Source organism: Pan troglodytes, chromosome 9, assembly GCF_028858775.2.
Source record: "Pan troglodytes isolate AG18354 chromosome 9, NHGRI_mPanTro3-v2.0_pri, whole genome shotgun sequence".
Taxonomy (NCBI): Eukaryota; Metazoa; Chordata; class Mammalia; order Primates; family Hominidae; genus Pan; species Pan troglodytes.
In genome coordinates, this window is record NC_072407.2 from 88,255,001 (window position 1) to 88,279,941 (window position 24,941).

The 24,941-nt window shown below is 39.0% G+C and overlaps 1 protein-coding gene across 10 annotated transcripts in view; it reads left to right on the forward strand.

The window, feature by feature from the left end:
* Window positions 1-6,632: 6,632 nt before the first annotated feature.
* EED (embryonic ectoderm development) overlaps window positions 6,633-24,941 on the forward strand; it is a 35,175-nt gene continuing 16,866 nt past the window's right edge. For 4 of the 10 annotated variants that reach the window (XR_010147303.1, XM_054662582.2, XM_054662583.2 and 1 more), the window contains exons 1-6: window positions 6,712-7,528; window positions 12,423-12,575; window positions 14,276-14,380; window positions 17,359-17,424; window positions 18,520-18,645; window positions 19,653-19,734. Coding sequence is in view for 8 of the 10 variants with exons in the window: in XM_054662582.2 (XP_054518557.1) it covers window positions 7,415-7,528; window positions 12,423-12,575; window positions 14,276-14,380; window positions 17,359-17,424; window positions 18,520-18,645; window positions 19,653-19,734 (646 nt within the window). In the remaining 2 variants the exon portion in view is untranslated. Of the gene's footprint in view, window positions 7,529-12,422; window positions 12,576-14,275; window positions 14,381-17,358; window positions 17,425-18,519; window positions 18,646-19,652; window positions 19,735-24,941 lie in introns of all 10 variants that reach the window. The other 6 variants (XM_009423921.4, XM_016921739.4, XR_010147304.1 and 3 more) reach the window with 6 other exon arrangements.

Genomic DNA, 24,941 nt, shown 5'->3' on the forward strand with positions numbered 1-24,941 from the left:
TGCGCATGTAGTCCGTCATTGTGTGAAATGTCATTAGGCAGCACATGACTGTATGTGGTAAACAAAGGCACTGCAAAATTACAAGGGAGATTTCACTCAAACTATAAGTGATCCTAATCAACTTTTCTTTAGCCACAAGACAGTGTTCTTTGCTAATGTTCAGAATGTAGTGTTTGCATCCAATGGATTGTCTGTCTCTCAGACTTTTGTCAGGGTAACACTGACAAAAATTTACTTTCTAAGCTAATTCTCACCTCTTCGTGATGCCTTCTCATATTTCCACCAAGTTACTGCCCTACCTGTTCTGTCATAGTACTGTATGTATTCTCTGTTGAGCATTTCTATTATAGCACTAGGTAGCACTAAAATTATTTATGAAGGTTGTTTTCTAACAGAGACCTGTAAGTATTAGTGTTTAAAAGGACCAGCCCTTGGGTCAATGAGATCTGGGTTTGAATTCTGATTCTCCCACTTACTTGTTGAATGTCCTTTGTCTAATCCCTTAACATCTGTGAGCTACAAGTCATCTGTAAGACATGGATAATATAGTACCAGATTTATAGTGATACTGAGAGGATTAAATGGCATGCTGTGTAGAAAGCATTTTGCACAGTACCAGACACACGGAAAACACTTAGTAAAGTAGGTCTTACTGATCACCTTTGCAGTTAGCTTCACAGTAAGGAATCCCATGTCTAGGACATCCATTATACAGCCTTGCTTTTATTCCTAGTGGTTTATCTACATTAGTTTTTGTTTTTGTTGTTGTTTGTTTTTTTATTTGGTTGGGTTTTTTTTTTTTTTTTTTTTTTTGAGACAAGTCTCGCTGTCACCCAGGCTGGAGTGCAGTGGCATGATCGCTGCAGCCTTGACCTCCCAGGTTCAGGTGATCTTCTCATCTCAGCCTCCCAAGTAGTTGGGACTACAGGTGCATGCCACCATGCCTGGCTAATTTTTTCGTATTTTTATTTATAGACTCAAGGTCTCCTTATGTTGCCCAGGCTGGTCTCGAAATCCTGGGCTCAAGCGATCCTCCTGCCTCCGTTGGCATTACAGGCATGAGCCACTGCGCCTGGCAGTTTATCTACTTCGGAAAACAAAAGCACTTTCTCTCTTTTAAGGTTTTTTTCCATTAGATAGTGAACAGATTTTCTAAGACAACTAGTGATACTCATTTGGTTTACCTCTGCCTTCCCTTACTAGACTATAAGTTACTAGAGGAGAGGCGTGATGTTTTATTTTTGAATCCCACCACCTAGAAAGTGCCTAGCACATAGCAGGTACTTTAAGAAAGTGTTTATTAAATGAACAGAAAAATTCCTTGAAACTGGCTATAAGACATTTCTGATTTTGTCATCTAGATCAGTGGTTGTCAAAGCATGATCTTTAAATCAGCAGTACTGGTATCACCTGTGAGTTTGTTAGACATGCACATTGAGAGGCTGGATCCCAACCCAGTGTATCAGAGTCTCTGGAGATAGGGCCCAGGCAACTGTGATTTAACAAGCTATCCAGATGTTTCTGAATTGTTACAATTTGAGAACCATTGACCTAGACAGTATTTTCCTTTAAAATACAGTATTTTTCTTTAAAAGCTAATAACAGTTTTTGTTTTTGTTTTTTTTGAGATGGAGTCTCACTTTGTTGCCCAAGCTGGAGTGCAGTGGCGCAATCTCTGCTCACTGCAACCTCCACATCCTGGGTTCAAGTGATTCTCCTGTGTCAGCCTCCTGAGTAGCTGGGATTTCAGGCACCCACGACCATGCTCAGCTAATTTTTACATTTTTAATACAGACAGATTTCACCATGTTGGCCAGGCTGGTCTCGAACACCTAAGCTCAAATGATCCGCCCACCTCAGCCTCCCAAAGTGCTGGCATTATAGGCATGAGCCACCGCACCCGGCCATAAAAGCTAATGACAATATTTAAAAGCTAAAGATAGTATTTGAAAGCTAAAGGCAGTATTTTTCTTTAAAAGCTAATGTCATTTTATGCATCTAAAAAACATTATGCTGAGCAAAAGAAGCCAGATACAAAAGAGAACATACTGAATTATTCTATTTATATGAAGTTCTACAATAGGCAAAACTAATATGCAAATATAGGCAAAACAGAATAGTGGCTGCCTGGGGAGAAAGAGAGGAGAGGTTTGACTGGGAAGAGGCATGAGAAAACTTTCTGAAGTGTTGGAAAGCTCCATCTGTATCTTGATGGTGTGTGGATTATATGGGTGTATGCCTGTGTCAAAACGCATGGAACTATATACTTGAGATCTGTGCATTTCACTGTATATAAGTGAAATAAATACGAACAGAGTTAAAATAATGCCATTCTAATTCCTTCTGTATAAGTCTTATCAACAGGAGATACATGTTAATAGACTTGTCTTAAGAAGGTCTATAAGATCCTCCACGATCTGGCCCCTTACCTTCTTTTCTAGCCTTCTCTGCTACCACACTTTTGTCACCTTCTCTTTTCAGTCCTTCACCAGCACTGACCTTTCAGTGTACCAATGGCATTTGTACTCTTCTCATATTCCTGCGCCAGGACTTTTGCACATGCTGTTATCACTCCCTAGAATGTTTCTCCTTCTCTTCTTAATGGGAGACTGGTTAACTCCCATTCTTCTTTTAGTTCTACTCTTCTGTCTGTTTCTCAGGGAAACCCTCCCATGTCTCACTTTATTACACACGTCCATGGAAACTTTGTCCAGCTGCTGTGTATGCCTGTGCAGCTTGTTCATCTAAACAAGGGTTCCCAGCTGAGGTGACAACTAAAACTAAAATCAAATTTGTGCTCCACTCACAAAGCCTTGCACATGGAGCAGGGTTGTATCAATCTGGAAAAGGGGGTGACTTTTCTAATTTACCAAAGTCATTGTTTGCTTGCCAAGCTTTACCTACTCTGGGCTCTTTCTGCTATGGCCTTTTAAAAAACAGCACAAAGATACCATATGGGCTAGCAGCAGCCCTGACCTTGTACTTCCCCTTCACACCACTTACCACGGTAATTTCACATTTATTTGGTTAATGCTTGTTTCTCCTACTTGTCAGTAAGCATGATGACAGCAGGAAATTGTCTGGTTTTGCTTATTGTCAAGTTTCCTCAGCACCTGGAACAGTGTTGGGCACACAGTAGGTACTCAGTAAATATATATTAAATCTATTCGTTATTTTTCTTTTTTTTTTTTTTTTTTAAGACAGAGTTTCACTCTTGTCACCCAGGCTGGAGTGCAATGGCGTGATCTCAGCTCACTGCAAACCTCCACCTCCCGGTTTCAAGCTATTCTCTCACCTCAGCCTCCCGAGTAGCAGGGATTACAGGCTCCAGCCACCACGTCAGGCTAATTTTTGTATTTTTAGTAGAGACGGGGTTTCGCCATGTTAGCCAGACTAGTCTCGAACTCTTGACCTCAGGTGATCCACCTGCCTCGGCCTCTCAAAGTGCTGGGATTACAGGCATGAACCACCACGCCCGGCCCCATTCGTTATTTCTTAACGCTGGATGAATATTAGGCTGTTTGAAGGTAGAGACTGTGTCTTATTTTCTTTTTTATTGTCCCCTCCTCCCCATTGCCCCTGGAATTATCCTACTGCTTTGCATGTAAATGGCATTCAGTAAATTCTTCCTGATTGATTTGAAAACATTCAAAGAAGCCATATGATGTTCTGTTCATAGAAAACCAGATCTGCAAGCATATGATTACACATTGCATGAATGATGATGAACAGCTGCTATTTATGAAGCAGAAGAGACAAAAATGTTGAATGAATGAGAAATAGACTCCAGTTGAAATGGGAAGGATTTAATTTAGCTTTTGAAACTCATTTCCTGATATGAAGCTTACAAGATACCAGGAGACAATGCCAAGGAACGCTGTGAATTTTCTTTTTCTATATAAGTAAATGATCTTGGAAAGTTCCAAGATGGATCAACCACTTACTTGAAGGCTAAGGGGTATTTCTTACTGAATTCCCAACAGCCAAGTATGAGATAGATATTTTAAAGTAAGTTTTTATTTTGGAATACTTTTACAGAAAATTTACTAAGAACAAAGATAGCATAGAGAGTTCCTGTATTTCCCTCATCCAGTTTCCCTCATTATTAACATCTTACATTACCATGTTACATTGGTCAAAATTAAGTAAAGACTGAAATCCGTACGTTACTATAAACTATGCTATAGATTCTTTGTTTTCCCAGTTGTATCTTCTTTCTGTCCCAAGTGAGATAGCTTTTTAAAGTTCTTTGATACTTTATAAACAATTCTGTGGTCTAAAGACCAAGCTCTGTGCATAGAATTACATAAATTTAGAGCTGCCTGGGTCCCTCATCTTGAGGTAAAAGTGCTTTGGCTTTCCAATCAATTGAACACAATCTCTAGTACTGCCACTTGAACAGCTGTGTGTCTTTGGGCATACTGTTTACTTATCCTAAGTCTTAGTTTCCTCATTTGTAAAATGTGGGTAGTAAGACCTCTCCAACTGTGATGGTTCCTGAGATCTTTCACAGTAGGAGAATGCAATGTTGAGAAACGTACAAATTTTTCTTTTTTAGAGAAGTAGGTCTCCTTATGCAGCGCAGCCTGGCTTTGATATCCTGGGCTCAAGCAATCTTCCTGCCTTAGTCTCTTGAGTAGCTGGAACTACAGGTACACATCAATGCACTCAGCAAAACTTATTTTTAATAGGTAATTAGACTTTTATGGTTATTAAATTAATACCACAAAAGTAGTACTCTGCATGGAACACCTATGACATTTTACATATCTTAAATTAGTAACAAAGACTCTCCTCTGAGCCCTCTTCTCCATCTTCCTGTCTAGCTTGCCTGGCTCAGCTGTAGCAAGAATTCTGCATCAGTTTAGAGAAAAACCCATACCCTTGATATCTGATCACCCTGGCCTTTTTTAGCACAAATTCTGTTAAGTTGGTGTAGCAAAAATTTCCCCATTCTTGATGTCTCTTCTTAGTAATTTTCCAACCACCAACCCCTCCAACTTTGCTCGACTATACATCCCCACTCCTTGCTGTAATTTGGAGTTGAGCCTGATCTCTCTCCTATTGTGATAGTCTTGACAGCTATCAAAATAGTCCTGAATTAAGTGTTCCTTACTATTTTAACAAGTGTCAGAATATTTTTCCTTTAATGTAGTGACAATAACGTAGTAATATAAACTAATTTCCATTTATCACCCCTGATTCATCAGAAACATTTTAAAAATAACCCCTTCAAGTTTTAATAAGCCTCTTTAAACTATTTTTGCTTTGTTACAGATAATATGAATGCTGTAAGGCATTTTTCTACCATATGTGTCCTTTATCCAAATGTTCAGCACTTTTCTAATTTTATGACTAGACGTTGACTCCCACTTCCCAGCTCCCACTAATCTCTCACACACGGAGTAATTTTAATTTGAAATGCTTTAGTCAATTATCCTTTACTTGTAGAACTATATTTCAGAAACGTCCTTCCCTTTGTTGGGAAAGATGTTCTTAACAAAGGGAAGGATGTTTCTGTCTGCTGATGAAAATGTCATACCAAAGCACGTCTTACTTTCTCAGGAGCTCACTCTACTCCAGTCTCATCTCTTCTCACCAACTGAGGAGTGCTTAGTAGTGCCTGGAACATTGGAAGTGCTGAACAAATGACTGCCGTCATTGAGACCTCAACTTTAATTTTTTTTCGGCTTCTTTATTTCAAAGTCTTCACTGCAGAAACCCCTCATTCTGACCTGCCTTTGCTTTACTTCCTTTTCTCATTCTCAACCAAGAGTTCTCTCTTTATCTACAAAAGAAAGAGTGACTTGCAATCTGCAGATAAGGAAACTGATGTCCTGGTTATAAAGTTATCATGCAGAAATAATTCAAGTATACTAGAATTTTATGGATGGTGCACTCTAGGTGGGTAATGAGGTCTAAAAGAGAAAAGATATACAACATCAAGTAGGTGCCCAAGAAATGGTAGGTCCCTTTCTCCCTTCCTGCCTCCTCATTTTTACAGATGAGGACATTTTTACAGAAGCCCGAATAGATAAGTAGTCACAATCACGTTCTAAGAAAAACAAAAAAAAAAAAGGTGGCGGATGCCGTATTTTATTTTTCGTCATCACTCTCCTTTTCCTGCTGCTCATTCAGTTATGGTTTCATGACCCATATAATAATTCCACAAGGCACACCAATGTTATCTGGCACCTGCTAGAGAATAGATATAGTAACAGAGGCAAATATTTTGGTGAAGTTTAACAGGTGTGTTGCCTTCTAGAATTTCATTGTATCTGATGTGCAAAAACAAGCAAAACATTGTCGGTTAAGTATCACAATCTCATAATGGAGATGAGCACTGATTCTTAGGCCTTGGCGTAGTTCAGGGCCTATCCTTCAGCAGCTAAAAAGAGCACTTTGGCTGTAACTCATTGGAGTCTAGTCTCATAATTTTAGGATATTTCTATTTAAGTCTTAACCACTATTGGTAGCAACTGGAAGGATAATCATTCATTACAATAAATAGTCAACAGAATAAATATCCGACAAGAATTTACGAAGCGTCTAGAGTATAATTCGGTAGCGCTTTGAAATCCACCCTGGGATTCGGAAACCGGGTAGAAAACTACCTGGTTCAGCAAACGAGAATTCAAACAGAGGAGGGGCTTGGAGGAGGCGGGTTTCGACGAACCCAGCGCAAGAGTACGCCACGGCGCCTGCGCATCCCCTGACGGGTACTTTCCATTCGCCAGATGGGGGAAGCCAGGGGGAATCAGGTTACTGTTTTTGCATTTCTATCTTCAAGGAAGAATTAGGTTATGAATAGTTCCGTGAATAGTCAGGAAGCGCTGTCCTCCAAGTTCAAGATTAAGGAAACGTGGCATGCACAGCTAAAGCAAGAGGTGACGTCTTGTATCTTCCCCCGTTTCCTGGGACATTGGTGGTGTAGCCCATTCCACAGACTTTCGCTCCCTAGCAGCGGGTCGGAGATCGAAGGAACGGGCCAATTGCGGCTGAAACGTCTTTGGAAGGAGGAAGGGGGTGAGGGAGCATCCCTTTGAGTTTCGCCTCTTCTCGAGGCGGTGGTGGGAAGGGAGACATACTTAATACTGCCCTCTTAATCCAACGGATCTTACATCGTGTAGACTGCCGGGAGGGCGGCGGGAAAAGGGCAAGACGGGAGTTAGGGAAGGGAAGGAGCCAGGAAGCCGCGCGGGAGGGCGCGCGCGCGCGCCCCTTTTTCAGCAGTGTGGCGGGGTCGCACGCACGCCCGCCTCGGCGGCTGGGCGCGATTTGCGACAGTGGGGGGGGCGGTGGAGGTGGCGGCGGCAGTGGCAATTTTGCGGCAAGCTCGGGCCGGGCTTGCTTGACGGCGGTGTGGCGGAGGCCCCGCCCCAGGCGGCAGGAACCTGGAGGGAGGCGGAGGAATATGTCCGAGAGGGAAGTGTCGACTGCGCCGGCGGGAACAGACATGCCTGCGGCCAAGAAGCAGAAGCTGAGCAGTGACGAGAACAGCAATCCAGACCTCTCTGGAGACGAGAATGTAAGTGCAGCTCCTGGCAGTTACGAGACTGCGGAGTGAAAGTTTTAAATTCTTTTAAAACGGGGGGCGCGGGGACGAGCGGGCTGCTGTGGGGGGAGGGAGAGGTGTCACTCAGGAAAACGCGGGCGTGCGGGAGAAAATTGAAATTGCCTACGGGGATTTTGATGTGGGGCCGAGAGCAAGCAGGAACTAGGCGAAGGAGAGTGGTTCTAGTGATTGCGTGGGTCTGAGAGGTCTGCCCTGAAATCAGTTTGCATGTGATGGGGAGTGTTTTGGCCTTTGGGGGGATTTAAGGGGAGAGTGCGGGTCTGAGATTCTAGTAGTTTAAAAGGCACGTTAGAGACTTTTCTAAGAAAGTTGGAAGGACGGGGCAGAGTTAGGGACCCTGTTAAAGGAGCGTAAGGGTTGTCACTCTAAGACCCTTGTGGAATTTTCAGGATGGAAAGTGATCTTCGATTTGCGGAGTTTGGGAGACTTTATTAAAGGGGGTTTTGTGTCCGCCTCCGTCCTGTCCGCGGAGACCGGGTGCGCCTGAAGGTCGCCTTTTCTGTAGGAGGAGCCGAATTGAGAGGATCGATTTTTGATTTGGGGGTGGGGAGTGACTACCTTTGAGGAAGTAAGAGTGGGTGATTTCTTCTTTGAACGTTTTTACTTAAGATAAAGGTGAGGGGGGTGGCGACCTGGAAGATTTTGGGCAACAGTGGTATAGGCAGATGTATTTAAGTGTGGGTTCCTGGCTTCGCCAAGTGCGCGATGTTTTGCAATCAGATTTTTTTAAGCTCTGAAATGGGTATTCGTAATCATTCGGTACCAACATTTAACCCAACTGAGTTTTAATTGACTCGCCAGTAAGAGCCGAATTGACATAAATAAGTTTTCAGTTTCATGTTTTAGGTTGATAACCAGTAAGCTCAACGAAGTATCTTGACAATTTATTCAAAGATACTACTCCAAAATGTGATTCTCCACAACTTGTGAATATCTTTTTAAAAATCCTTAAAATGTTTCAGAAGAGTGGCGTAGGAATAAATGTTACATCTTCTACACGCAGTTTCTAAATTCTGTCATAATTCCTAGCTGAAACATATAATGATGTCATGACTAAGATTTTCACGGAAAAGATGAGAAAGGATTCTTTTTGCAGAGACAAGATAGATATTCTTGGGATTGTCAGTTTGTGGGATCTTAGACTTCAAATTTCAGAAAAGCTTGGGTGTTAAGTGTTACTTTTGTATTTTTCCCCCGATTGTGCGCCCCAATCTCACTGTACATTGGGATCTAACATTTTTTACCCTCTTCTTTTTATTATTTGGAGACCGTTCATTTTATTTCTGCGTTTTCTTAAATTTCTCTAGGCAGATTAGAGTATTAAGAGCACAGATGCTGGATCCAAGTGATAGGTTAAAATTTCTGTTCTATTAGCTTGACCTCGAGCAAGAGACTGACATAATTGTCTTAGTTTCTTAAAAATGAGGATGGTGGTGTATGGTATTTACCTCATAGAGTATTTGTAAGCATTAAATGAGTTAATATAGCTAAAGTACTAAGAAGAGTGTCTGCCCCATAATAAGTACTATACACGTGTTACTTATTTATAATAATTACTACTACTAATTTTATGATTACATAGAATAATGTTTCTGGCCCTTCCACATACTTAATAATCAGGCAAAATATAATGAAACTGTCAGACCTGTTTAGAATGAAGAAACTTGCAAAGGACAAAATAAAGCTTATTTTCTTCTTGCAGACCCTTACAGGAAAACATATTCTTTGCTGCAATTTTAAGACCAAATGATTGGATTAGTTTTGTTTTGGTTCCTCCATTTGGATAGCCTTAATTTTGTGTGTGTGCGTGCGCATGCCTTGGAAGCCTTAATCTTGTAGAGTCTTCTCAAAATAACATTTTTAGATGTATGAAATACAGGATATGAGGTTACAAACAAATTCAATTATAAAATTGTACACCATGTTATAAAATATTTCTAAAACAAATTTTAGATGTAGTCCTATACTATATGTACTTTATTAGCACATTAAGTAACAAGATCTAGCAGCGGGTCTGATAGTAGTGATGGGTATAAACACTTTTTCGAAGTATAATATAAAAATACTTGATTTCCATTGGTGGCAGAGTCACAACTTCAGTAACATTAAGCATGTGTTACCTAGATAATAATAGAAGGAAGTGCTAGATTTTAAAGGTGGCAAAAAATAAGATGCAATTTTTTTTCACCATTTGAGTTCACAAGCCTTCTGAATTTCATCCATGTACCCCTGACTTAGGGGCAGTAGTAAGGTAAGGGAGTAGAGAACGTTGTATAAAAATGAGTTTAGAAAAGATAAGGGCAATAGTTTTACTCTTGAGGGAGCCAAATGGCAAAAGGCCAAAGCAGATGGGGTGTGGGGGAATATGTTTTTGTGTTAGAGTTCAGGTAACCTGAGCAGTTACTACTGTTAATGTGAGTCAGAGAATTACAGGCACATATTTTACATTTATTGTGTTATCTGCCATTTTATTGAACTTTTTGAGATCATATGACTGCAGAGTAGTTGGCTTCTGCGAGAGTACTAATGGATGCCTTGGTAGTAAGATCAGAGGGCTGAACCTGGAGACTTGTCTTTTTGCTTAAGCAAAAGCAAAGATGCAGGGCATCCCTGTGGCAAGATGCAGGTGCAAATTACTGCCCTGTGTCTCTTTCCTCGTTGGGCAAGTGAAGATGGTAGTACCATGTCTGTTGCACAGTATCATTCTTTACTTTGAGAACGGAATAGGATGGAGGTCAGCCTGTACATATATTAGACACTCAGCAAAGACTTGATTTTAGTTTAAAGATAAAATGGAAGCATGGTGGCTGTATTACATTTTCATTTGATTCCATCTTGATTTGCCTTGGGAGGAGATGGGTAAATTAAGTGATCAGAAGTAAAATAAGCAACGTGCCCTATTAACGAATGTTTTGTGTGGCCTCTGTATTGGCAGCTCAGTGTTTAGCCAGAATGTAAAGAAACTGATATATAAAAATGTCTTAGAGTTTTTAAAATTTCAGTTCTCTAGTGTTAAAAGGTAATTTTACAGAAAAAATGGCAAGTGAACACATGTTAAAACTTTTACTCAGAGGGAACCAGGCAAATGTTATACAGTAATGGTTAACCCGCAAAATCAAAACAGTACAAATTTATTAATATATGGAGTAAAGGAATGGAGAGATGAATTCCAAATGGAGACAGAAACTTTTTTTTTCCCTTGAGTGGCAGGGAAGACATTTTGAACCTCTACTGTAGAGACAAAATTTACATGTCTATCAGTTATTCATAATGAAAAAAGAGTTGTGGCTGGGCGCAGTGGCTCACACCTGTAATCCCAGCACTTTAGGTGGCTGAGGCGGGAGGATCCTTTGAGTCCAGGAGTTTGAGACCAGCCTGGGCAACATCGTGAAACTCTGTCTCTACCAAAAATTAGCTGGGTGTGGTGGCCAGCTCCTGTTGTCCCAGCTACTCAGGAGGCTAAGGTGGGGGGAAGATCACTTGAGTCTGGGAGGTGGAGGTTGCATTGAACCAAGGACAGAGTGGGTGACAGAGGGAGAGCCTGTCTCAAAAAAGAGTTGTAAGATAGCTCAAAGACATAGTGGAGGGCTATAGTCTGGTAACTTGGAAGGATGTGCTATATAGATAATGCATAGTTTTCCACTGAGATACAGAATTGTTTTCTACATTTGATGTTAATTATGTGAATACAACTGAAAAGGTGGAGAGAAAAAGAGATTAAAATACCGCATTTTCTATTTCTGTAAAGACTAATGATATTTACATTAAATTACAATTCAAATATTTGTTGAGTACGTACTGCTTGCTACCCGCCTATTATTTCATTTATGATATTTTTTAACCTTCTATATAAAACCAACTTTAGGAAGCAATAATTTAAAAATAGCCCCTAAAGCAGTGTTTCCTAGGCTGTTTAATAGGCATTTCATGGAAAAAAAAAAAAAAAAAAGGCTTCCTCTGGAATGTATTTTAGAACTGCTGCCCTAAGGTCATAGATTAAATAAATCTTTTCTTTCCAAAGGAGACATTGGAATCTGTAATCAGGAGGTAGTGGAATCCTCTTCTGAGATTAGAGAGCTGAGATTAGAGGGCCACTCGTGTGTGAGATAAGGTATGAATTAGGAGAATTTTCAAGGTTTCCTGCAGTCATTTCTTTTTTTTGGAAGGATTTACTTTAATTGTGATTGAGAGTCTCTGGAGTTCTGATTTATGAGTATTATTACTTTAGAACAATGAGACAGTTTTAACTTGTAAATAGCATAGAATATATGTAGCACTTTTAAAAAATTCTAAATGGTTTGCGTTATAAGCAGAATTTGAAAAACAGGATTTTAAAAAGTGACATCTAATGTAGAAGCCATTAACACCCCTGCTTCAAACGGCTCCCCAGCTCCATGCTCCAGACTGAGCAGCAGTCAAATACATTATGAAGACATATACATCAGTCAGATTTAAGAGTCACAGCTTTGGGGTGGAATTACCAGCCAAGAGACCAGTTAGGCTTTTTCAACACTTCCAGTACCTTTTGTAAAGAGCTGTAAAGATTCACTGATACAGTGTATTAAAGTGACTGGAACAGACCAGTGCCTTATTAAAGACAGTATTACTCTTCCATTATTCTCAATAGTATTTATTTCATTTTCATTTTTGTTGAAATATAAAATATCTACAAACCTTCTAACCTGTAGCTGGATTATGTTTATCCTTATGTGGAGGCAAGAATACATTTTTTTCTTCTTGTAGAAATTATTTCTCTTAGGTCAGTCAGCATCTTCCCAGTAGAGTTATTTACTGCTAAAAACAGTATTGCTGTTTCATGTAATTTTTCCTCATTTACTGCTTACAGGATGACGCTGTCAGTATAGAAAGTGGTACAAACACTGAACGCCCTGATACACCTACAAACACGCCAAATGCACCTGGAAGGAAAAGTTGGGGAAAGGGAAAATGGAAGTCAAAGAAATGCAAATATTCTTTCAAATGTGTAAATAGTCTCAAGGTATGTGCAAAAAAAGATCTTTTGGGCTGAATGCTAGGCTTCAGAAATTATTTCTCTGTGGCACACATTTCGTACTCAGGATACTCTGTCAAGTTGTAAATATTTTAAAGTTACAATGTTTTTTGAAGGGTTTTTTTTTTTGTAGTTCAGACTGCATATCTATTTTAGTCCATCCCATGTTTAGTTTTTTGGTTTTGTTTTTTGTTGTTTTAATTTAAATATGTGACAGTGTTGCAGGATGTCTTTGCTTTATTGTTTGCATTCAAATTAAAGATTTGGGTAACTATTACTCTTTATATTTTAGTAAACCTTAAAAAACATAAGCCACTTCTGGCATCAGTTTTTAAAAAGAACTGAATGTAACCCATTAACTTTGACTAAGTATAAATTGAAACAGATGTTTTACTTTGTACAGTTTCTGTCCTTTGTTTTATTTATAACTGTTTTCAAAGAAAAAGGTGTAAAAAATTTTTAAACTTTTTAATATTAAATATTTAGGGAAAAGGGGGTTTTGGTTATTTAAATTAATCTGTCCCCAATAGTATTTTTATTTACTTTATAAAAGGGGTTACTGGTGTTTAAGATATTTTCTTTTATATATGTCCAGTTTGTTTTTTAAATGTGAGGCTATTTTTTTCTATACTGAGGAAAAATGTGTATTATCTCATACATATGTAAGTTAAAACCTTTTCTAAATATCCAAATATATTTTTTATAAGTAAAGTTTTGGGAAAGCATAAGAAGCTATGACTATGACATTTTTCTGTCTGTGTAGCAAAAATTCGATGCCCAGTGTGTCAGATTTTGCTCCTGTAAAAGGAGAGAAATTAATCTCAGCATATTTTTAAAAAGTCAATTATAGTTTCATGTGCATATTTATTTACATTAACGTACTACTTTTAGGTACTGTACCTGGAAGATGTTTTTAGCTGCCTTTTATACTTAAGTCAGTATTTCAAAATCCTAAAGCTGTGGCTTTTCAAGTGATGAGAAAACGAAAGATGTACTTTAAAAGTGAAAACAGTGCCTTAAACTGCATCTGAAAGTCAGTGTTAAATGCCAGAAGATAGCCAGTAAAATCTTAAAGCTGAAAAATAACTTTGTGAACAAAAGTGAATAATTGTTCTTTGTACATCTCCTATAGCCTCCTGGTAACTGTGCAGTTACAGTTTATTTCTTCCCCTAGTCCCCAGTGTTCAGATATTCTCATTCTGACTAACAGAAAACAGTGATTTGAATGGAGTCTGCTATGCTTCACTTTACAAGGGAAAAATTTAGCCTTATAAAATTTAGTGAATGCCAGAGAAGCTATTAAGACCATCTGCTAATTTCCTGTTTCAGAAAAATAAATTGTGTCCTTTTGTATCCACCAAAATTATCCAGTTTATTGTGATTCAGAATATGATTGGCTTATTAAGAAAAAGGCAAATATATTATAAGTGTTTTCGTAGGTAAGCAGTTATTACCTAACTTGTGATTTCAGCCTTTGGTTGTGATAAAACTTTATCATACACAATATTTTAAAATGTGAAAACTAGACTAGTAGATATCTTTTAATTTTAGTGTCAAAAGTTAGCTTATGTATGATACACAAAATAATGTATTGCATTTTGGAAAAAAGAAGGGGATAGGTTAGTTTACTGTCATTTTCTGGTTTGTAAGATACATTAATCTTTTCTTATTTCATGATTATTTTATAGGAAGATCATAACCAACCATTGTTTGGAGTTCAGTTTAACTGGCACAGTAAAGAAGGAGATCCATTAGTGTTTGCAACTGTAGGAAGCAACAGAGTGAGTGTTAAGGTGTCTATTTAGTATTTGGCTTGATTTCCAGATCTGGTGTTAATGTAATATTGAAATAGAATAATTTCAAAGTGCATTTTGTGAAGCTGGTTTAGCAATATGATTCTTTCATGTAAGAGTGAAGGTTTCTAGAAATTAATTAAAACTAGTATGCATGGCTGAAAATACATCTATATTTAATATATTACCCCTAATTATTTATGAAACAGGTTTTATACTTGTAGTTGTCTTCATAAATACTTGGTTGAAAGAATTGGCGTTCCTTTTTTTTTTTTTTTTAATTGGCATTCTTTTTAAAGTGATTTTGGTACTTATCATTCAAATAGCTTAAGAACTGGCTGTGATTTTTTTAAAATTAAGGTAATGAATGGCTCTATAAATGAAGCATAAATCCAGTGGATTTAAATAAGTTATTGAGATGTTTTAATTACTTGCAGTAAACATTTGAGTTTGCTGTTTTTTTTTGTTTTGAGACAGGTAGTGTTTGGTGGTGGTTTTTGTTGTTGTTGTTGTTGTTGTTTGTTTGTTTTTGAGAGAGAGAGAGTCTTACTCCTTCCTCCAGGATGGAGTGCAGTGGTTAATCAAGGCTTACTGCAGCCTCAACTTCTGGGGCTCAGGTGATCCTCCCACGTCAGCCTTCTGAGTAGCTACAGGCATGCACTACCATCCCTGGCTAATTTTTTTTGTAGAGATAGGTTTTCACCGTGTTGCCCATGCTGGTCTTGAACTCTTGGGCTCAAGCAATCTACCTGCCTTGGCCTCCCAAAGAGCTGGGGTTGCAGTCATGAGCCACCATGTCCAGCCTTTTAAGGAAATTTTATAATGACATGTAAGGCTCTAGGCCTTTTACTATTTGACAAGGTCAATTCATTGAAACTCTAAATATTTTTAAGTTACCCCTGAAGTTGATAACATGAAATAATAGCTTTTTTTCTTCTGTTTTTGGTGTTTAGTCAAATGTAGGTTTTAAGATAATGTAGTCTGCTTATAGTTGTTTAGTTCCTAGATTCTTTGAAAACAACAATTCAGAGGGAAAATTTTGCGGTTTTAAGAAAAGGTTGAGGTTATTTTTTTCCTAGTTGGGAATGTAGTGCATTAATTAAATTTGAGTCCACTTTTAAGACACCACTGTAAACCTAAGTTAATATTTAGCTTTGATAGTATTATAATTGGTATAGTTTGTGCTCCAGTGTGCTGATTGCAGTGTTTTAGGTTTTCTAACAAAAAGAATCCCTATTTTTATTTAAAGTGACATAAAGGGGTGTCATATAGTTTATTGAATTATAAAAAGTTCTGCTGTTAGAATTTCTTTAAAAGGAAGAAAGAAAACGAAAACAGTTATCACATAAGACATAATCAACCTAGTTAGCAGCCATATAAAGAATTTTTTTTGAACATTAACATAGAGGAGATAATGAATTAATAGGTTGTGATGATACACAGGATCTTCAGAGGTCTTCAGTACTATTATAAAATAATAATAGGTTTTTGCTAATGTGACTGACTATAAGCTATAAGAAAAATGGGGCCGGGCACAGTGGCTTACGCCTGTAATCCCAGCATTTTGGGAGGCCGAGGCAGGTGGATCACCTGAACTCAGGAGTTCGAGACCAGCCTGACCAACGTGGTGAAACCCTGTCTCTACTAAAAACACAAAAACTAGCTGGGCGTGATAGCGAGTGCCTGTAATCTCAGCTACACAGGAGGCTGAGGCAGGAGGATCGCTTGAATCCGGGAGGCAGAGGTTGCAGTGAGCCGAGATCATGCCATTGCACTCCAGTCTGGACGACAAGAGTGAAACTCTGTCTCAAAAAAAAAAAAAAAAAGAAAAGAAAATGGAAAGAAATTTATAAAAGATTAGTATTACAAAATTGTGTATGGTGTATGTATAGTTTTAATTTTAGAGTATGCAACAAATGAAAAAGTCTATCATACATGTGAAAGTTAATGTTTGATTATCTGTACCCATAAGAAAATAATTCATTAAGCAAATTGTAGACTTTTAAATATGTAACTAATATGTAAATACTCCAAAACTATCCAAAGACTTATTTTTATTTGAATTTTTATTTTTTATGGTTTTTTTTTTTTTTTTTTTTTGAGACTGAGTCTCTCTCTGTTGCCCAGGCTGGAGTGCAGTGGTGCAGTCTTGGCTCACTGCAACTTCTGCCTCCTGGGTTCTAGCGATTCTCCTGTCTCAGCCTCCTGAGTAGCTGGGACTACAGGCACATGCCACCACACCCACCTAATTTTTGTATTTTTAGTAGAGACGGGGTTCCACCGTGTTAGCCAGGATGGTCTTGATCTCCTGACCTCATGATCCACCCGCCTCAGCCTCCCAAAGTGCTGGGATTAAAGACATGAGCCACTGTGTCCGGACTTATTTTATTTTTTTTTGAGACAGAGTTTCGCTTTTGTTGCCAGGCTGGAGTGCAATGGTGCAATCTCGGCTCACTGCAACCTCCGCCTCCCGGGTTCAAGTGATTCACCGGCCTCAGCCTCCTGAGTAGCTGGGATTACGGGCATGTGCCACCACGCTCAGCTAATTTTTGTATTTTTGGTAGAGACAGGGTTTCACCATATTGGCCAGGATGGTCTTGATCTCTTGACCTCATGATCCGCGCGCCTTGGCCTCCCAAAATGCTGGGATTACAGGCGTGAGCCACCGTGCCCGGCCTAATATTTATTTTTTAATAGAGATGGAGTTTTGCTATGTTGCCTAGGCAATTGAATGGATGAAATACAAGTTTAAAAGATTGGAAATCGAAACGACTATTACTGCAATATTTAATATGCTCTGTGTATTATGTAAAACATTCAGCTTTATAATGGCTTCTTTAAGCTCACAGGAGGTATTTTAAGGCAGTAGTTTCTGTAGTATATTTAAGATATGATTGCGATTAAAATATGTTTAAAAGTTGGAGAGAGTATGTTTTCTATACTTGAGATGAAATTTACTGTATTTTTATTTTCATTAGGTTACCTTGTATGAATGTCATTCACAAGGAGAAATCCGGTTGTTGCAATCTTACGTGGATGCTGATGTATCCTTTCCTGGGTTTTTAATATCTTTAGTCAAAGGAATTTATTTTCAATAAGTGCACCAAAACTTTTATAAATTAATCATTTCCCTAAAGTTATTGTTCTTTCTTAACCGATTTCTTCACTATCACCCAAGAGAATCCTGGTATCTAGTTTTCCTGACCCTTAGAAATCCATTGTGGTATGTGTCAACTCAGCTAGGCAAAAAGAAAAAGAAAAGAATCCATTGTGGGATGGATGTGCTGGTTGGGTGCAGATGTCTATAGAGATAGGAGCATTAGAAATCTAGTAATAGAAAATGTTAGCAAAGACTGATTAAAACCTCCTTTTTCTTTGACCTTGCCTAGAATATATCATTTCATTGTAGTTATAATGATGAACTTGGGTTGTGACTGGTAGTCATTCTAAGTATTTGATCAACGAAGCCTAGGAAGAAAAAAAAAGTTTAGGAAAAATAAAATGTATAAAAATAAAATAGGAAATAAAAATTGCAAAACAGGTTCATAAAGAAACAGAAAAATTTGAAAAGCCCGAGTTAGAGCAGTAAAAGCTAAGTAATAAGATATTTCTTCCAGATCCATTTGAAAAACCTAGCAAACAAGACAAGGCAAGGACATTCAGTCTTCTCTAAAAGATATTGAAATGTGACCTGTTGTTGTATTGAGACTGTCTCACAAAGAAAAAAGTGGAAAACTGAATTGTTCTTTTTTAGATATTTATAGAGGTATGGGGATAGAGCAGAGGTTAAACTACAGCTTGCAGGTTGGTCACCTGTTTTTGTAAAGTTTTGTTTTGAACACAACTATGCCCATTCATTTGTATATTTTCTGCAGTTATTTTGGTACTGCAGCTACAGAGTTGAGTAGTTGTACAAGCAGCTAAAGAGTAAACAAAATTGAGTGGAGAGACTGTAATTTTGTTTGATCATTTGTTAGGGATTTTAGACCTCAAATCACCATTGTATATATTTGGTTGTATAAGGAAAATTGAGAACTTTTGTGTCAAAAACTTTAGCAGTTCTTTGTAAGTTTCTATTATAATTATTGACATGTTTCTTTTTCAAAAACATTATGTTTCTTAACTGTGGAATTTCTTAGGCTGATGAAAACTTTTACACTTGTGCATGGACCTATGATAGCAATACGAGCCATCCTCTGCTGGCTGTAGCTGGATCTAGAGGCATAATTAGGATAATAAATCCTATAACAATGCAGTGTATAAAGGTGGGTTTTTCTGGTTAAATTGTAGATCTGCTTCTTTTGAATCCACAACTGTAAAAACTTGTAATGTTAAATTTAAAACTAATGGTATGAATGTAACATTTCTCATTTGATTCGTACTTTTCTTACTGCTCTCTTTGGATGAGTCTTTTGAGACGTTTGTCACATTTGGGTAATGTAAATTAAGGAATAAGTGGGAAAATGTTAATATTTGTAGTGCTTTCTTTTTAAATCATTTCCCTCTTTCACCCTTGTCATGGTTTACTTTGAGAGGCTCTAAATGAACAATAAGAGGGAGTCCATTTTCCAAGACACCTAAACTGGAGGTGTGTTATCAAAGGGACCTTGTAACGAACATAAAGGTGAAGCCTAGGAAGTTGATAAGAAGACGGGTTTTTCAAATCACTTTCATCAGCTGTTTTTAACTGTGGGGCTACATCAGACTCTCCTGAGGATGCTTAAAACCCTACGCATATTGGAGCCTCCGCTAATCCCATCAGAATATCTGCAGGTGGAGTTTTGAGCATCTTTTTTTTTTTTTGTTCTGAGACAGGTTCTGACTCCTTTGCCCGGGCTGGAATGTAGTGGCATGATTATAGCTCACTGCAGCCCGTCTCCTGGGCTCAAGCGATCCTCCTGCCTCAGCCTCTCAAGTAGCTGGGGCCAATTTTTAATTTGTGTGTGTGTGTGTGTGTGTGTGTGTGTGTGTATGTGTGTATGAAGATAGGGTCTTGCTGCATTGCCCTGACTGGTCTTGAACTCCTGACCTCAAGCGATTCTGCCTTAGCTTTCCAAAGTGCTTGGATTAAAGACATGAGCCACCCACTGTGCCTGGGGTCTTTTTTTTTTTTTTTCCTTTTCACCTCAAGTTTGTTGGGTGATTTTAGTATGCAGCCAAGGTTGAGAACCACTACTTTAAGTGAAACTATTTTTACATTCTCTAAAGATTTATGAAAAAAAATTTACTGATTTTGAGATAGGAAACTTGAAATGTTTTAAATTTATTGTAGCACTATGTTGGCCATGGAAATGCTATCAATGAGCTGAAATTCCACCCAAGAGATCCAAATCTTCTCCTGTCAGTAAGTAAAGGTAAGTGAAGCAAATGTTTCTTGAGTCTGTGCAATTTGTCAGAATTAAGATGGAGTCACTAATGTCAAGAAAACCCTGACAAATAGGAAAAACCATGAGAAGAGAGTCCACATGCTTGTATGTCTGATAATAAAAACTCACAAAAAAACACAACCACAACCTTGCACAAAGGCCATCACAACCTTACACAGAAAATACTGGCAGTAAGTGCCTCTCCATCCTGAGACTGGCATCACCCTTGTTACTGATTTTGTGGCCAATCTTATTTCAAAACAATTATGTAATCCTTCTCATTTTTTTCTTTAAAAACCTCTGTCTTTCCTTTGTGTCTCGGAGAACACACATAGTTTACTTTGGCATGCACATTCTCATTGCAGTGCATTATTTCCATATAAACATCTTTTATTTTAGAGAGCCTCTCTGTTACTTAGGTTGACAGGTCCTGTTTTATTTTAAGTCTAGTATCTGTTAGTTATTTTTCCTGATCTTCTTACTCCTCCCACCCTCTACCCTCCAGTAGGCCCCAGTGTGTGGACAGATAGTGTTCTAAGGAAATAAAGCCAAATTTAAAAAAAGGTTATAACAGTAAATTTTAGTAGGAAAATCCCAGGCTATGTTAGCATATCCAAATCATTTTGTCCAATCATGTAATAATAAATACTACATATGAAAATTCATATTGCTTTTTTATTTTTTAAAAAAGCTTTTGTTTTATAAAGGATTTCCTATAGAATTTCTTAAAAATGCTACGTTTTTCAGGATAAGTTATTTGAAATATTCCCATAAAGGGAAAGCATTGCATTTTGGAAATCACTACCTCTAGGAAGAGTTGATTACTTTTTCTTGTCTCTTGATAACACTAATTGGGGCTCAGATATTTCTGAACAACTGTATAGACCGTAATGCCTCACTTGTTCTAAATATTACAACTTTTTTTTTCTCTTTTCTTTGTTTTTTTTTTTTTTTTTTTTTTTTTTGAGACAAAGTTTCGCTCTTGTTGCGGAGGCTGGAGCGCAATGGTGCAATCTCGGCTGACTGCAACCTCTGCCTCCCGGGTTTAAGAGATTCTCCTGCCTCAGCCCCTCGAGTAGCTGGGATTACAGGCATGTACCACCATGCCTGGCTAATTTTTGTATTTTTAGTAGAGATACGGTTTCTCCACATGGGTCAGGCTGGTCTTGAACTCCTGACCTCAGTTGATCCGCCTGTCTCAGCCTCCTAGAGTGCTGAGATTACAGGTGTGAGCCACTGCGTCCTGCCTCTATTTATTTATTTATTTATTTATTTTTGAGACAGAGTTTGCTTTGGCGCCCAGGCTGCAGTGCAATGGCTCTATCTCGGCTCACTGCAACCTCTGCCTCCTGGGTTCAGGTGATTCTCCTGCCTGACCCTCCCGAGTAGCTGGGATTACAGGCGCCCTCCACCATGCCTGGCTAATTTTTTTTATTTTTAGTAGAGATGAGGTTTCTCCATGTTGGCCAGGCTGGTCTCAAACTCCTGACCTCAGGTGGTCCACCCGCATCAGCCTCCCAAAGTGCTGGGATTACAGGCGTGAGCCACTGCGTGCAGCCCAACATCACAACTTTTAACCCTGGTCTTCCTCTATTGTGTCAGTAAGAGCATTTTTAAAAATCAGAAGTTTGAGCATGAATAAGAATTTTGCTCCAAGTGATACTATCAAGAAAGTAAAAAAGCCTACTCAAAAGGAGAAAAAATATTTATAAATCATTCTGATAAAGGACTTTGATTTTTATTTTTTGTTTTTGGAGACAGGGTCTTGCCCAGTCACCCAGGTTGGAGTGCAGTGGCGTGATCATGGCTCACTGTAGCCTCAACCTCCTGGGCTCAAGTGATCTACCTGCCTCAGCCTCCCAAGTAGTTAGGACTACAGGCACGTGCCGCCACACCTGGCTAATTTTGTAAAAAATGTTTTTGTAGAGATGAGGTCTCCTTGTGTTACCTAGACTGGTCCTCAAACTCCTGGCCTCAAGCAGTCCTCCTACCCCGGCCTCCTAAAATGCTGGGATTACAGGCATGAGCCACGATTCCCAGCTAATAAGGGACGTGTATCAAGAATTTTTATAGCTCAACAATAAAAAGACAGCCCAATTTAAAAATGGCTAAAAGTTCTGAATGACATTTCTTCACAGAGCATACACAGATGGCCACTGAGCACATGAAAAGATGTTTAACATATTAATCATTAAGGAACTACAAATCAAAACCACAATGAAATACCACTTCACACCTACTTAGGGTGGCTGTAATAAAAACGTTAGATACTAACAAGTATTGACTGGCACAAGAAGAAATCAGAGCCCTCTCAGACACTGCTGGTGGGAATGTAAAATGTAACTACTTTGAAAAACAATCTGGCAGTTCCTCAAAATGTTACAGAGTCACTAATCCTAGGTGTTTACATATGTATGTATATCCTAGGGTTGTGTGGGTGGGGGTGTACATATGTATCCCCAACAGAAATAACATGTCCATACAAAAGCTTGTACAAAATTGAAATCAAGGAATCATTTTTACAGCACTGTTAATTTTCACATGTATTACTACCTCTGGGGTGTTTATGTGATGCATTTATATTCACAGACAGAATGCACATTGTTATATTTCAAGCTTACATGACGTGTCTTTGCTTTACATTCTTTCTTTTTTTTAAATACTGTTTTAGAGACAGGATCTCACTCTGTCAACCAGGCTATAGTAGAGTGATGTGATCACAGCTCACTGTAGCTTGAGCTCCTGGCCTCAAGCAATGTTCCCACCTCATCCTTCTGAGTAGCTGGGACTAGATGTGCACACCACCATGCCTGGCTAATTTTTAAAAATTTTTTTGTAGAGATAACGGTTTCATTATGTTGTCCAACCTGGTCTCAAACTCCTGGCCTCAAAAGATCCTCACACCTTGGCCTCCCAAAGTGCTGGGATTACAGGTGTGAGCTACTGCACCTGGCCTGCTGTACATTCTTTATTAATGTTTAATATAACATTGCTCAAATTATAGCTGCATAATTTTTGAAGAAGGACTGTCAATTCTATAAAATTGTGCATGATATATGTAGTTATGTTTTCAGCTTACTGTAAAAATCATAAATCTCAGTCCCCTTTCAATTTTTTAATGTGAGTGTGGTGAAGGGAAAAGCTACTATCTTGTTCTGTGGGATAAAATTGCTTATGTCAAATCTGTATTTTATTTCAAAAGTATATTTCCATCAAATTAGGTTATTTAAAGAAAGTTATTTGAGATAAGTATGCTTAAAATATTTTTCAGACCACATGAATATTTCTGAACTTACTGTCTTAGTCCACTTTAACCTGGCATTAGAAAGTAAGAACAAGAAATTGAACTTGAAGCCTTTTTTTTTAAATATATAATTGGAATTAATTCATTCATAAGAGTGGTACTCTCATGACCTAACGCTTCTCATTAGGTCTCATCTCCCAACACTGCTGCACTGGGATTAAGTTTCCCAACCTGCTTTTTGGGGGGTTCATTTAAGCTGTAGCATTCTGCCTCTAGCCCCCAAAATTCAAATCCTCAATCAGATATGGGTGAGACTCAAGGCAGGATTCCTGCTGAGGTAAATTCTCCATCTGTGGGTCTGTGAAATCAGGCATCTTATCTATTTTCAAAATACAGTGGTAGGATAAGCATAGGATAGACAGTCCCTTCCAAAAAGGAGAGATAGGCAAGAATAAGTGTAACTGGTCCCAAGTAAGTCCAAAACTCAACAGAACAAACAAGATTAAATCCAAGGCACCAGAATAATCTTCCTTGGCTCCATGTTTTGCCTTCTGGGCATGCTGGGTGTGGAGTTTGGGCCCCAGAGGCCTTGGGCAGCCCCATCTTTATGGGTTTGCCACGTGCAGCCCACATAGCATCTTATGAGTTGGAGTCGGGTGCCTGCAGCTCTTGCAGGCTGGTGGTGTGCCCTGGTAGCTCAGCAGTTCTGGGATTTGGGGGATGGCTTTTTCCCCATGGCTCCACCAGGTGTTGCTGTAGTAGGAACTGCTGTGTGGCTCTGCCCTTCTGAAAAGTTTCTGCCTGGAGCCCCAGGCTCTTTGTGATGTCTTTTGAAATCTAGAGAGGAAGCCGTGCCTCCACAGTTCCTGCATTCTCTGCATCTGCAGACTTAACACCACATGGACACTGCCAAGATTTGCTGCTTGTACCTTCAGAAGCTATGGCCTGAGCCATACTTGAGCCCCTTCAAGCTATGGGGTGACCAAAGAGCACTGCCTTGGAATAGGGGGAGCAAAGTGCTGAAGTGGCCCTGGACAGTGAATGTAGAGGTCCCACGGGTGCTTCTCTGGAAACCTTGCCCTCAAGGTCCAAGCTATGTCTTGAAGATCTCTGAAATGCCTTTGTGGTCATTATCCCATTGTCTTGGTGAATAGAACCTGCCTTCTCTTCCCTATTAATCTCCTTAGCAATTAGTCACTTAGCTACATCCTTAATATTCTCTCTGAAACATGCTTTTTTATTTTATATATTTTTTGAAGAGACAAGGACTTGCTATGTTGCCCAGGCTGGTCTTGAACTTCTGGGCTCAAATGATCCTTCCACCTCAGCCTTCGAAAGTGTTGGGATTACAGGTGTGAGCCACCACACCCAGCCTGCTTTTTTTTTCTTTACATGGCCAGGCTGAGAGTTTATAAATGTTTCTGTTTTGCTTTCCTTTTTAATTACAAATTTCACCTTTAGATCATTTCTCATTTTATGATAAGCAGCCAGAAGAAGCCATGCATCACTGTGAATGCTTAGATGCTCAGTTATTTCTTCTGCCAGGTATTGGATTCATTGCTTTTAACTTCTGCCTTCCACAAAGTCCTAGGGCATGGACACAGTCCTGCTAAGTTCTTCACAACTGTATTGCAAGGATGGCTTTTATTTATTTATTTAATTCATTTTTTTGAGGCAAGGTCTCATTCTTGTCACCCAGGCTGGAGTGCAGTGGCACAACCTCTGCTCCCTCACACCCTCTCCTTCCCTTTTGCTGTGACACGATTCAGCATGAAGGCCCTCACCAGATGCTGGCACCATGCCAGTGATCCTTCCACTTCAGCCTCCTGAGTAGCTGGGACTACAGGCACATGCCACCACACCCCGCTAGTTTTTGTATTTTTTGTAGAGATGGAGTTTCACCATGTTGCCCAGGCTAGTCTCGAATTCCTGAGCTCAAGTGTCCACCCAC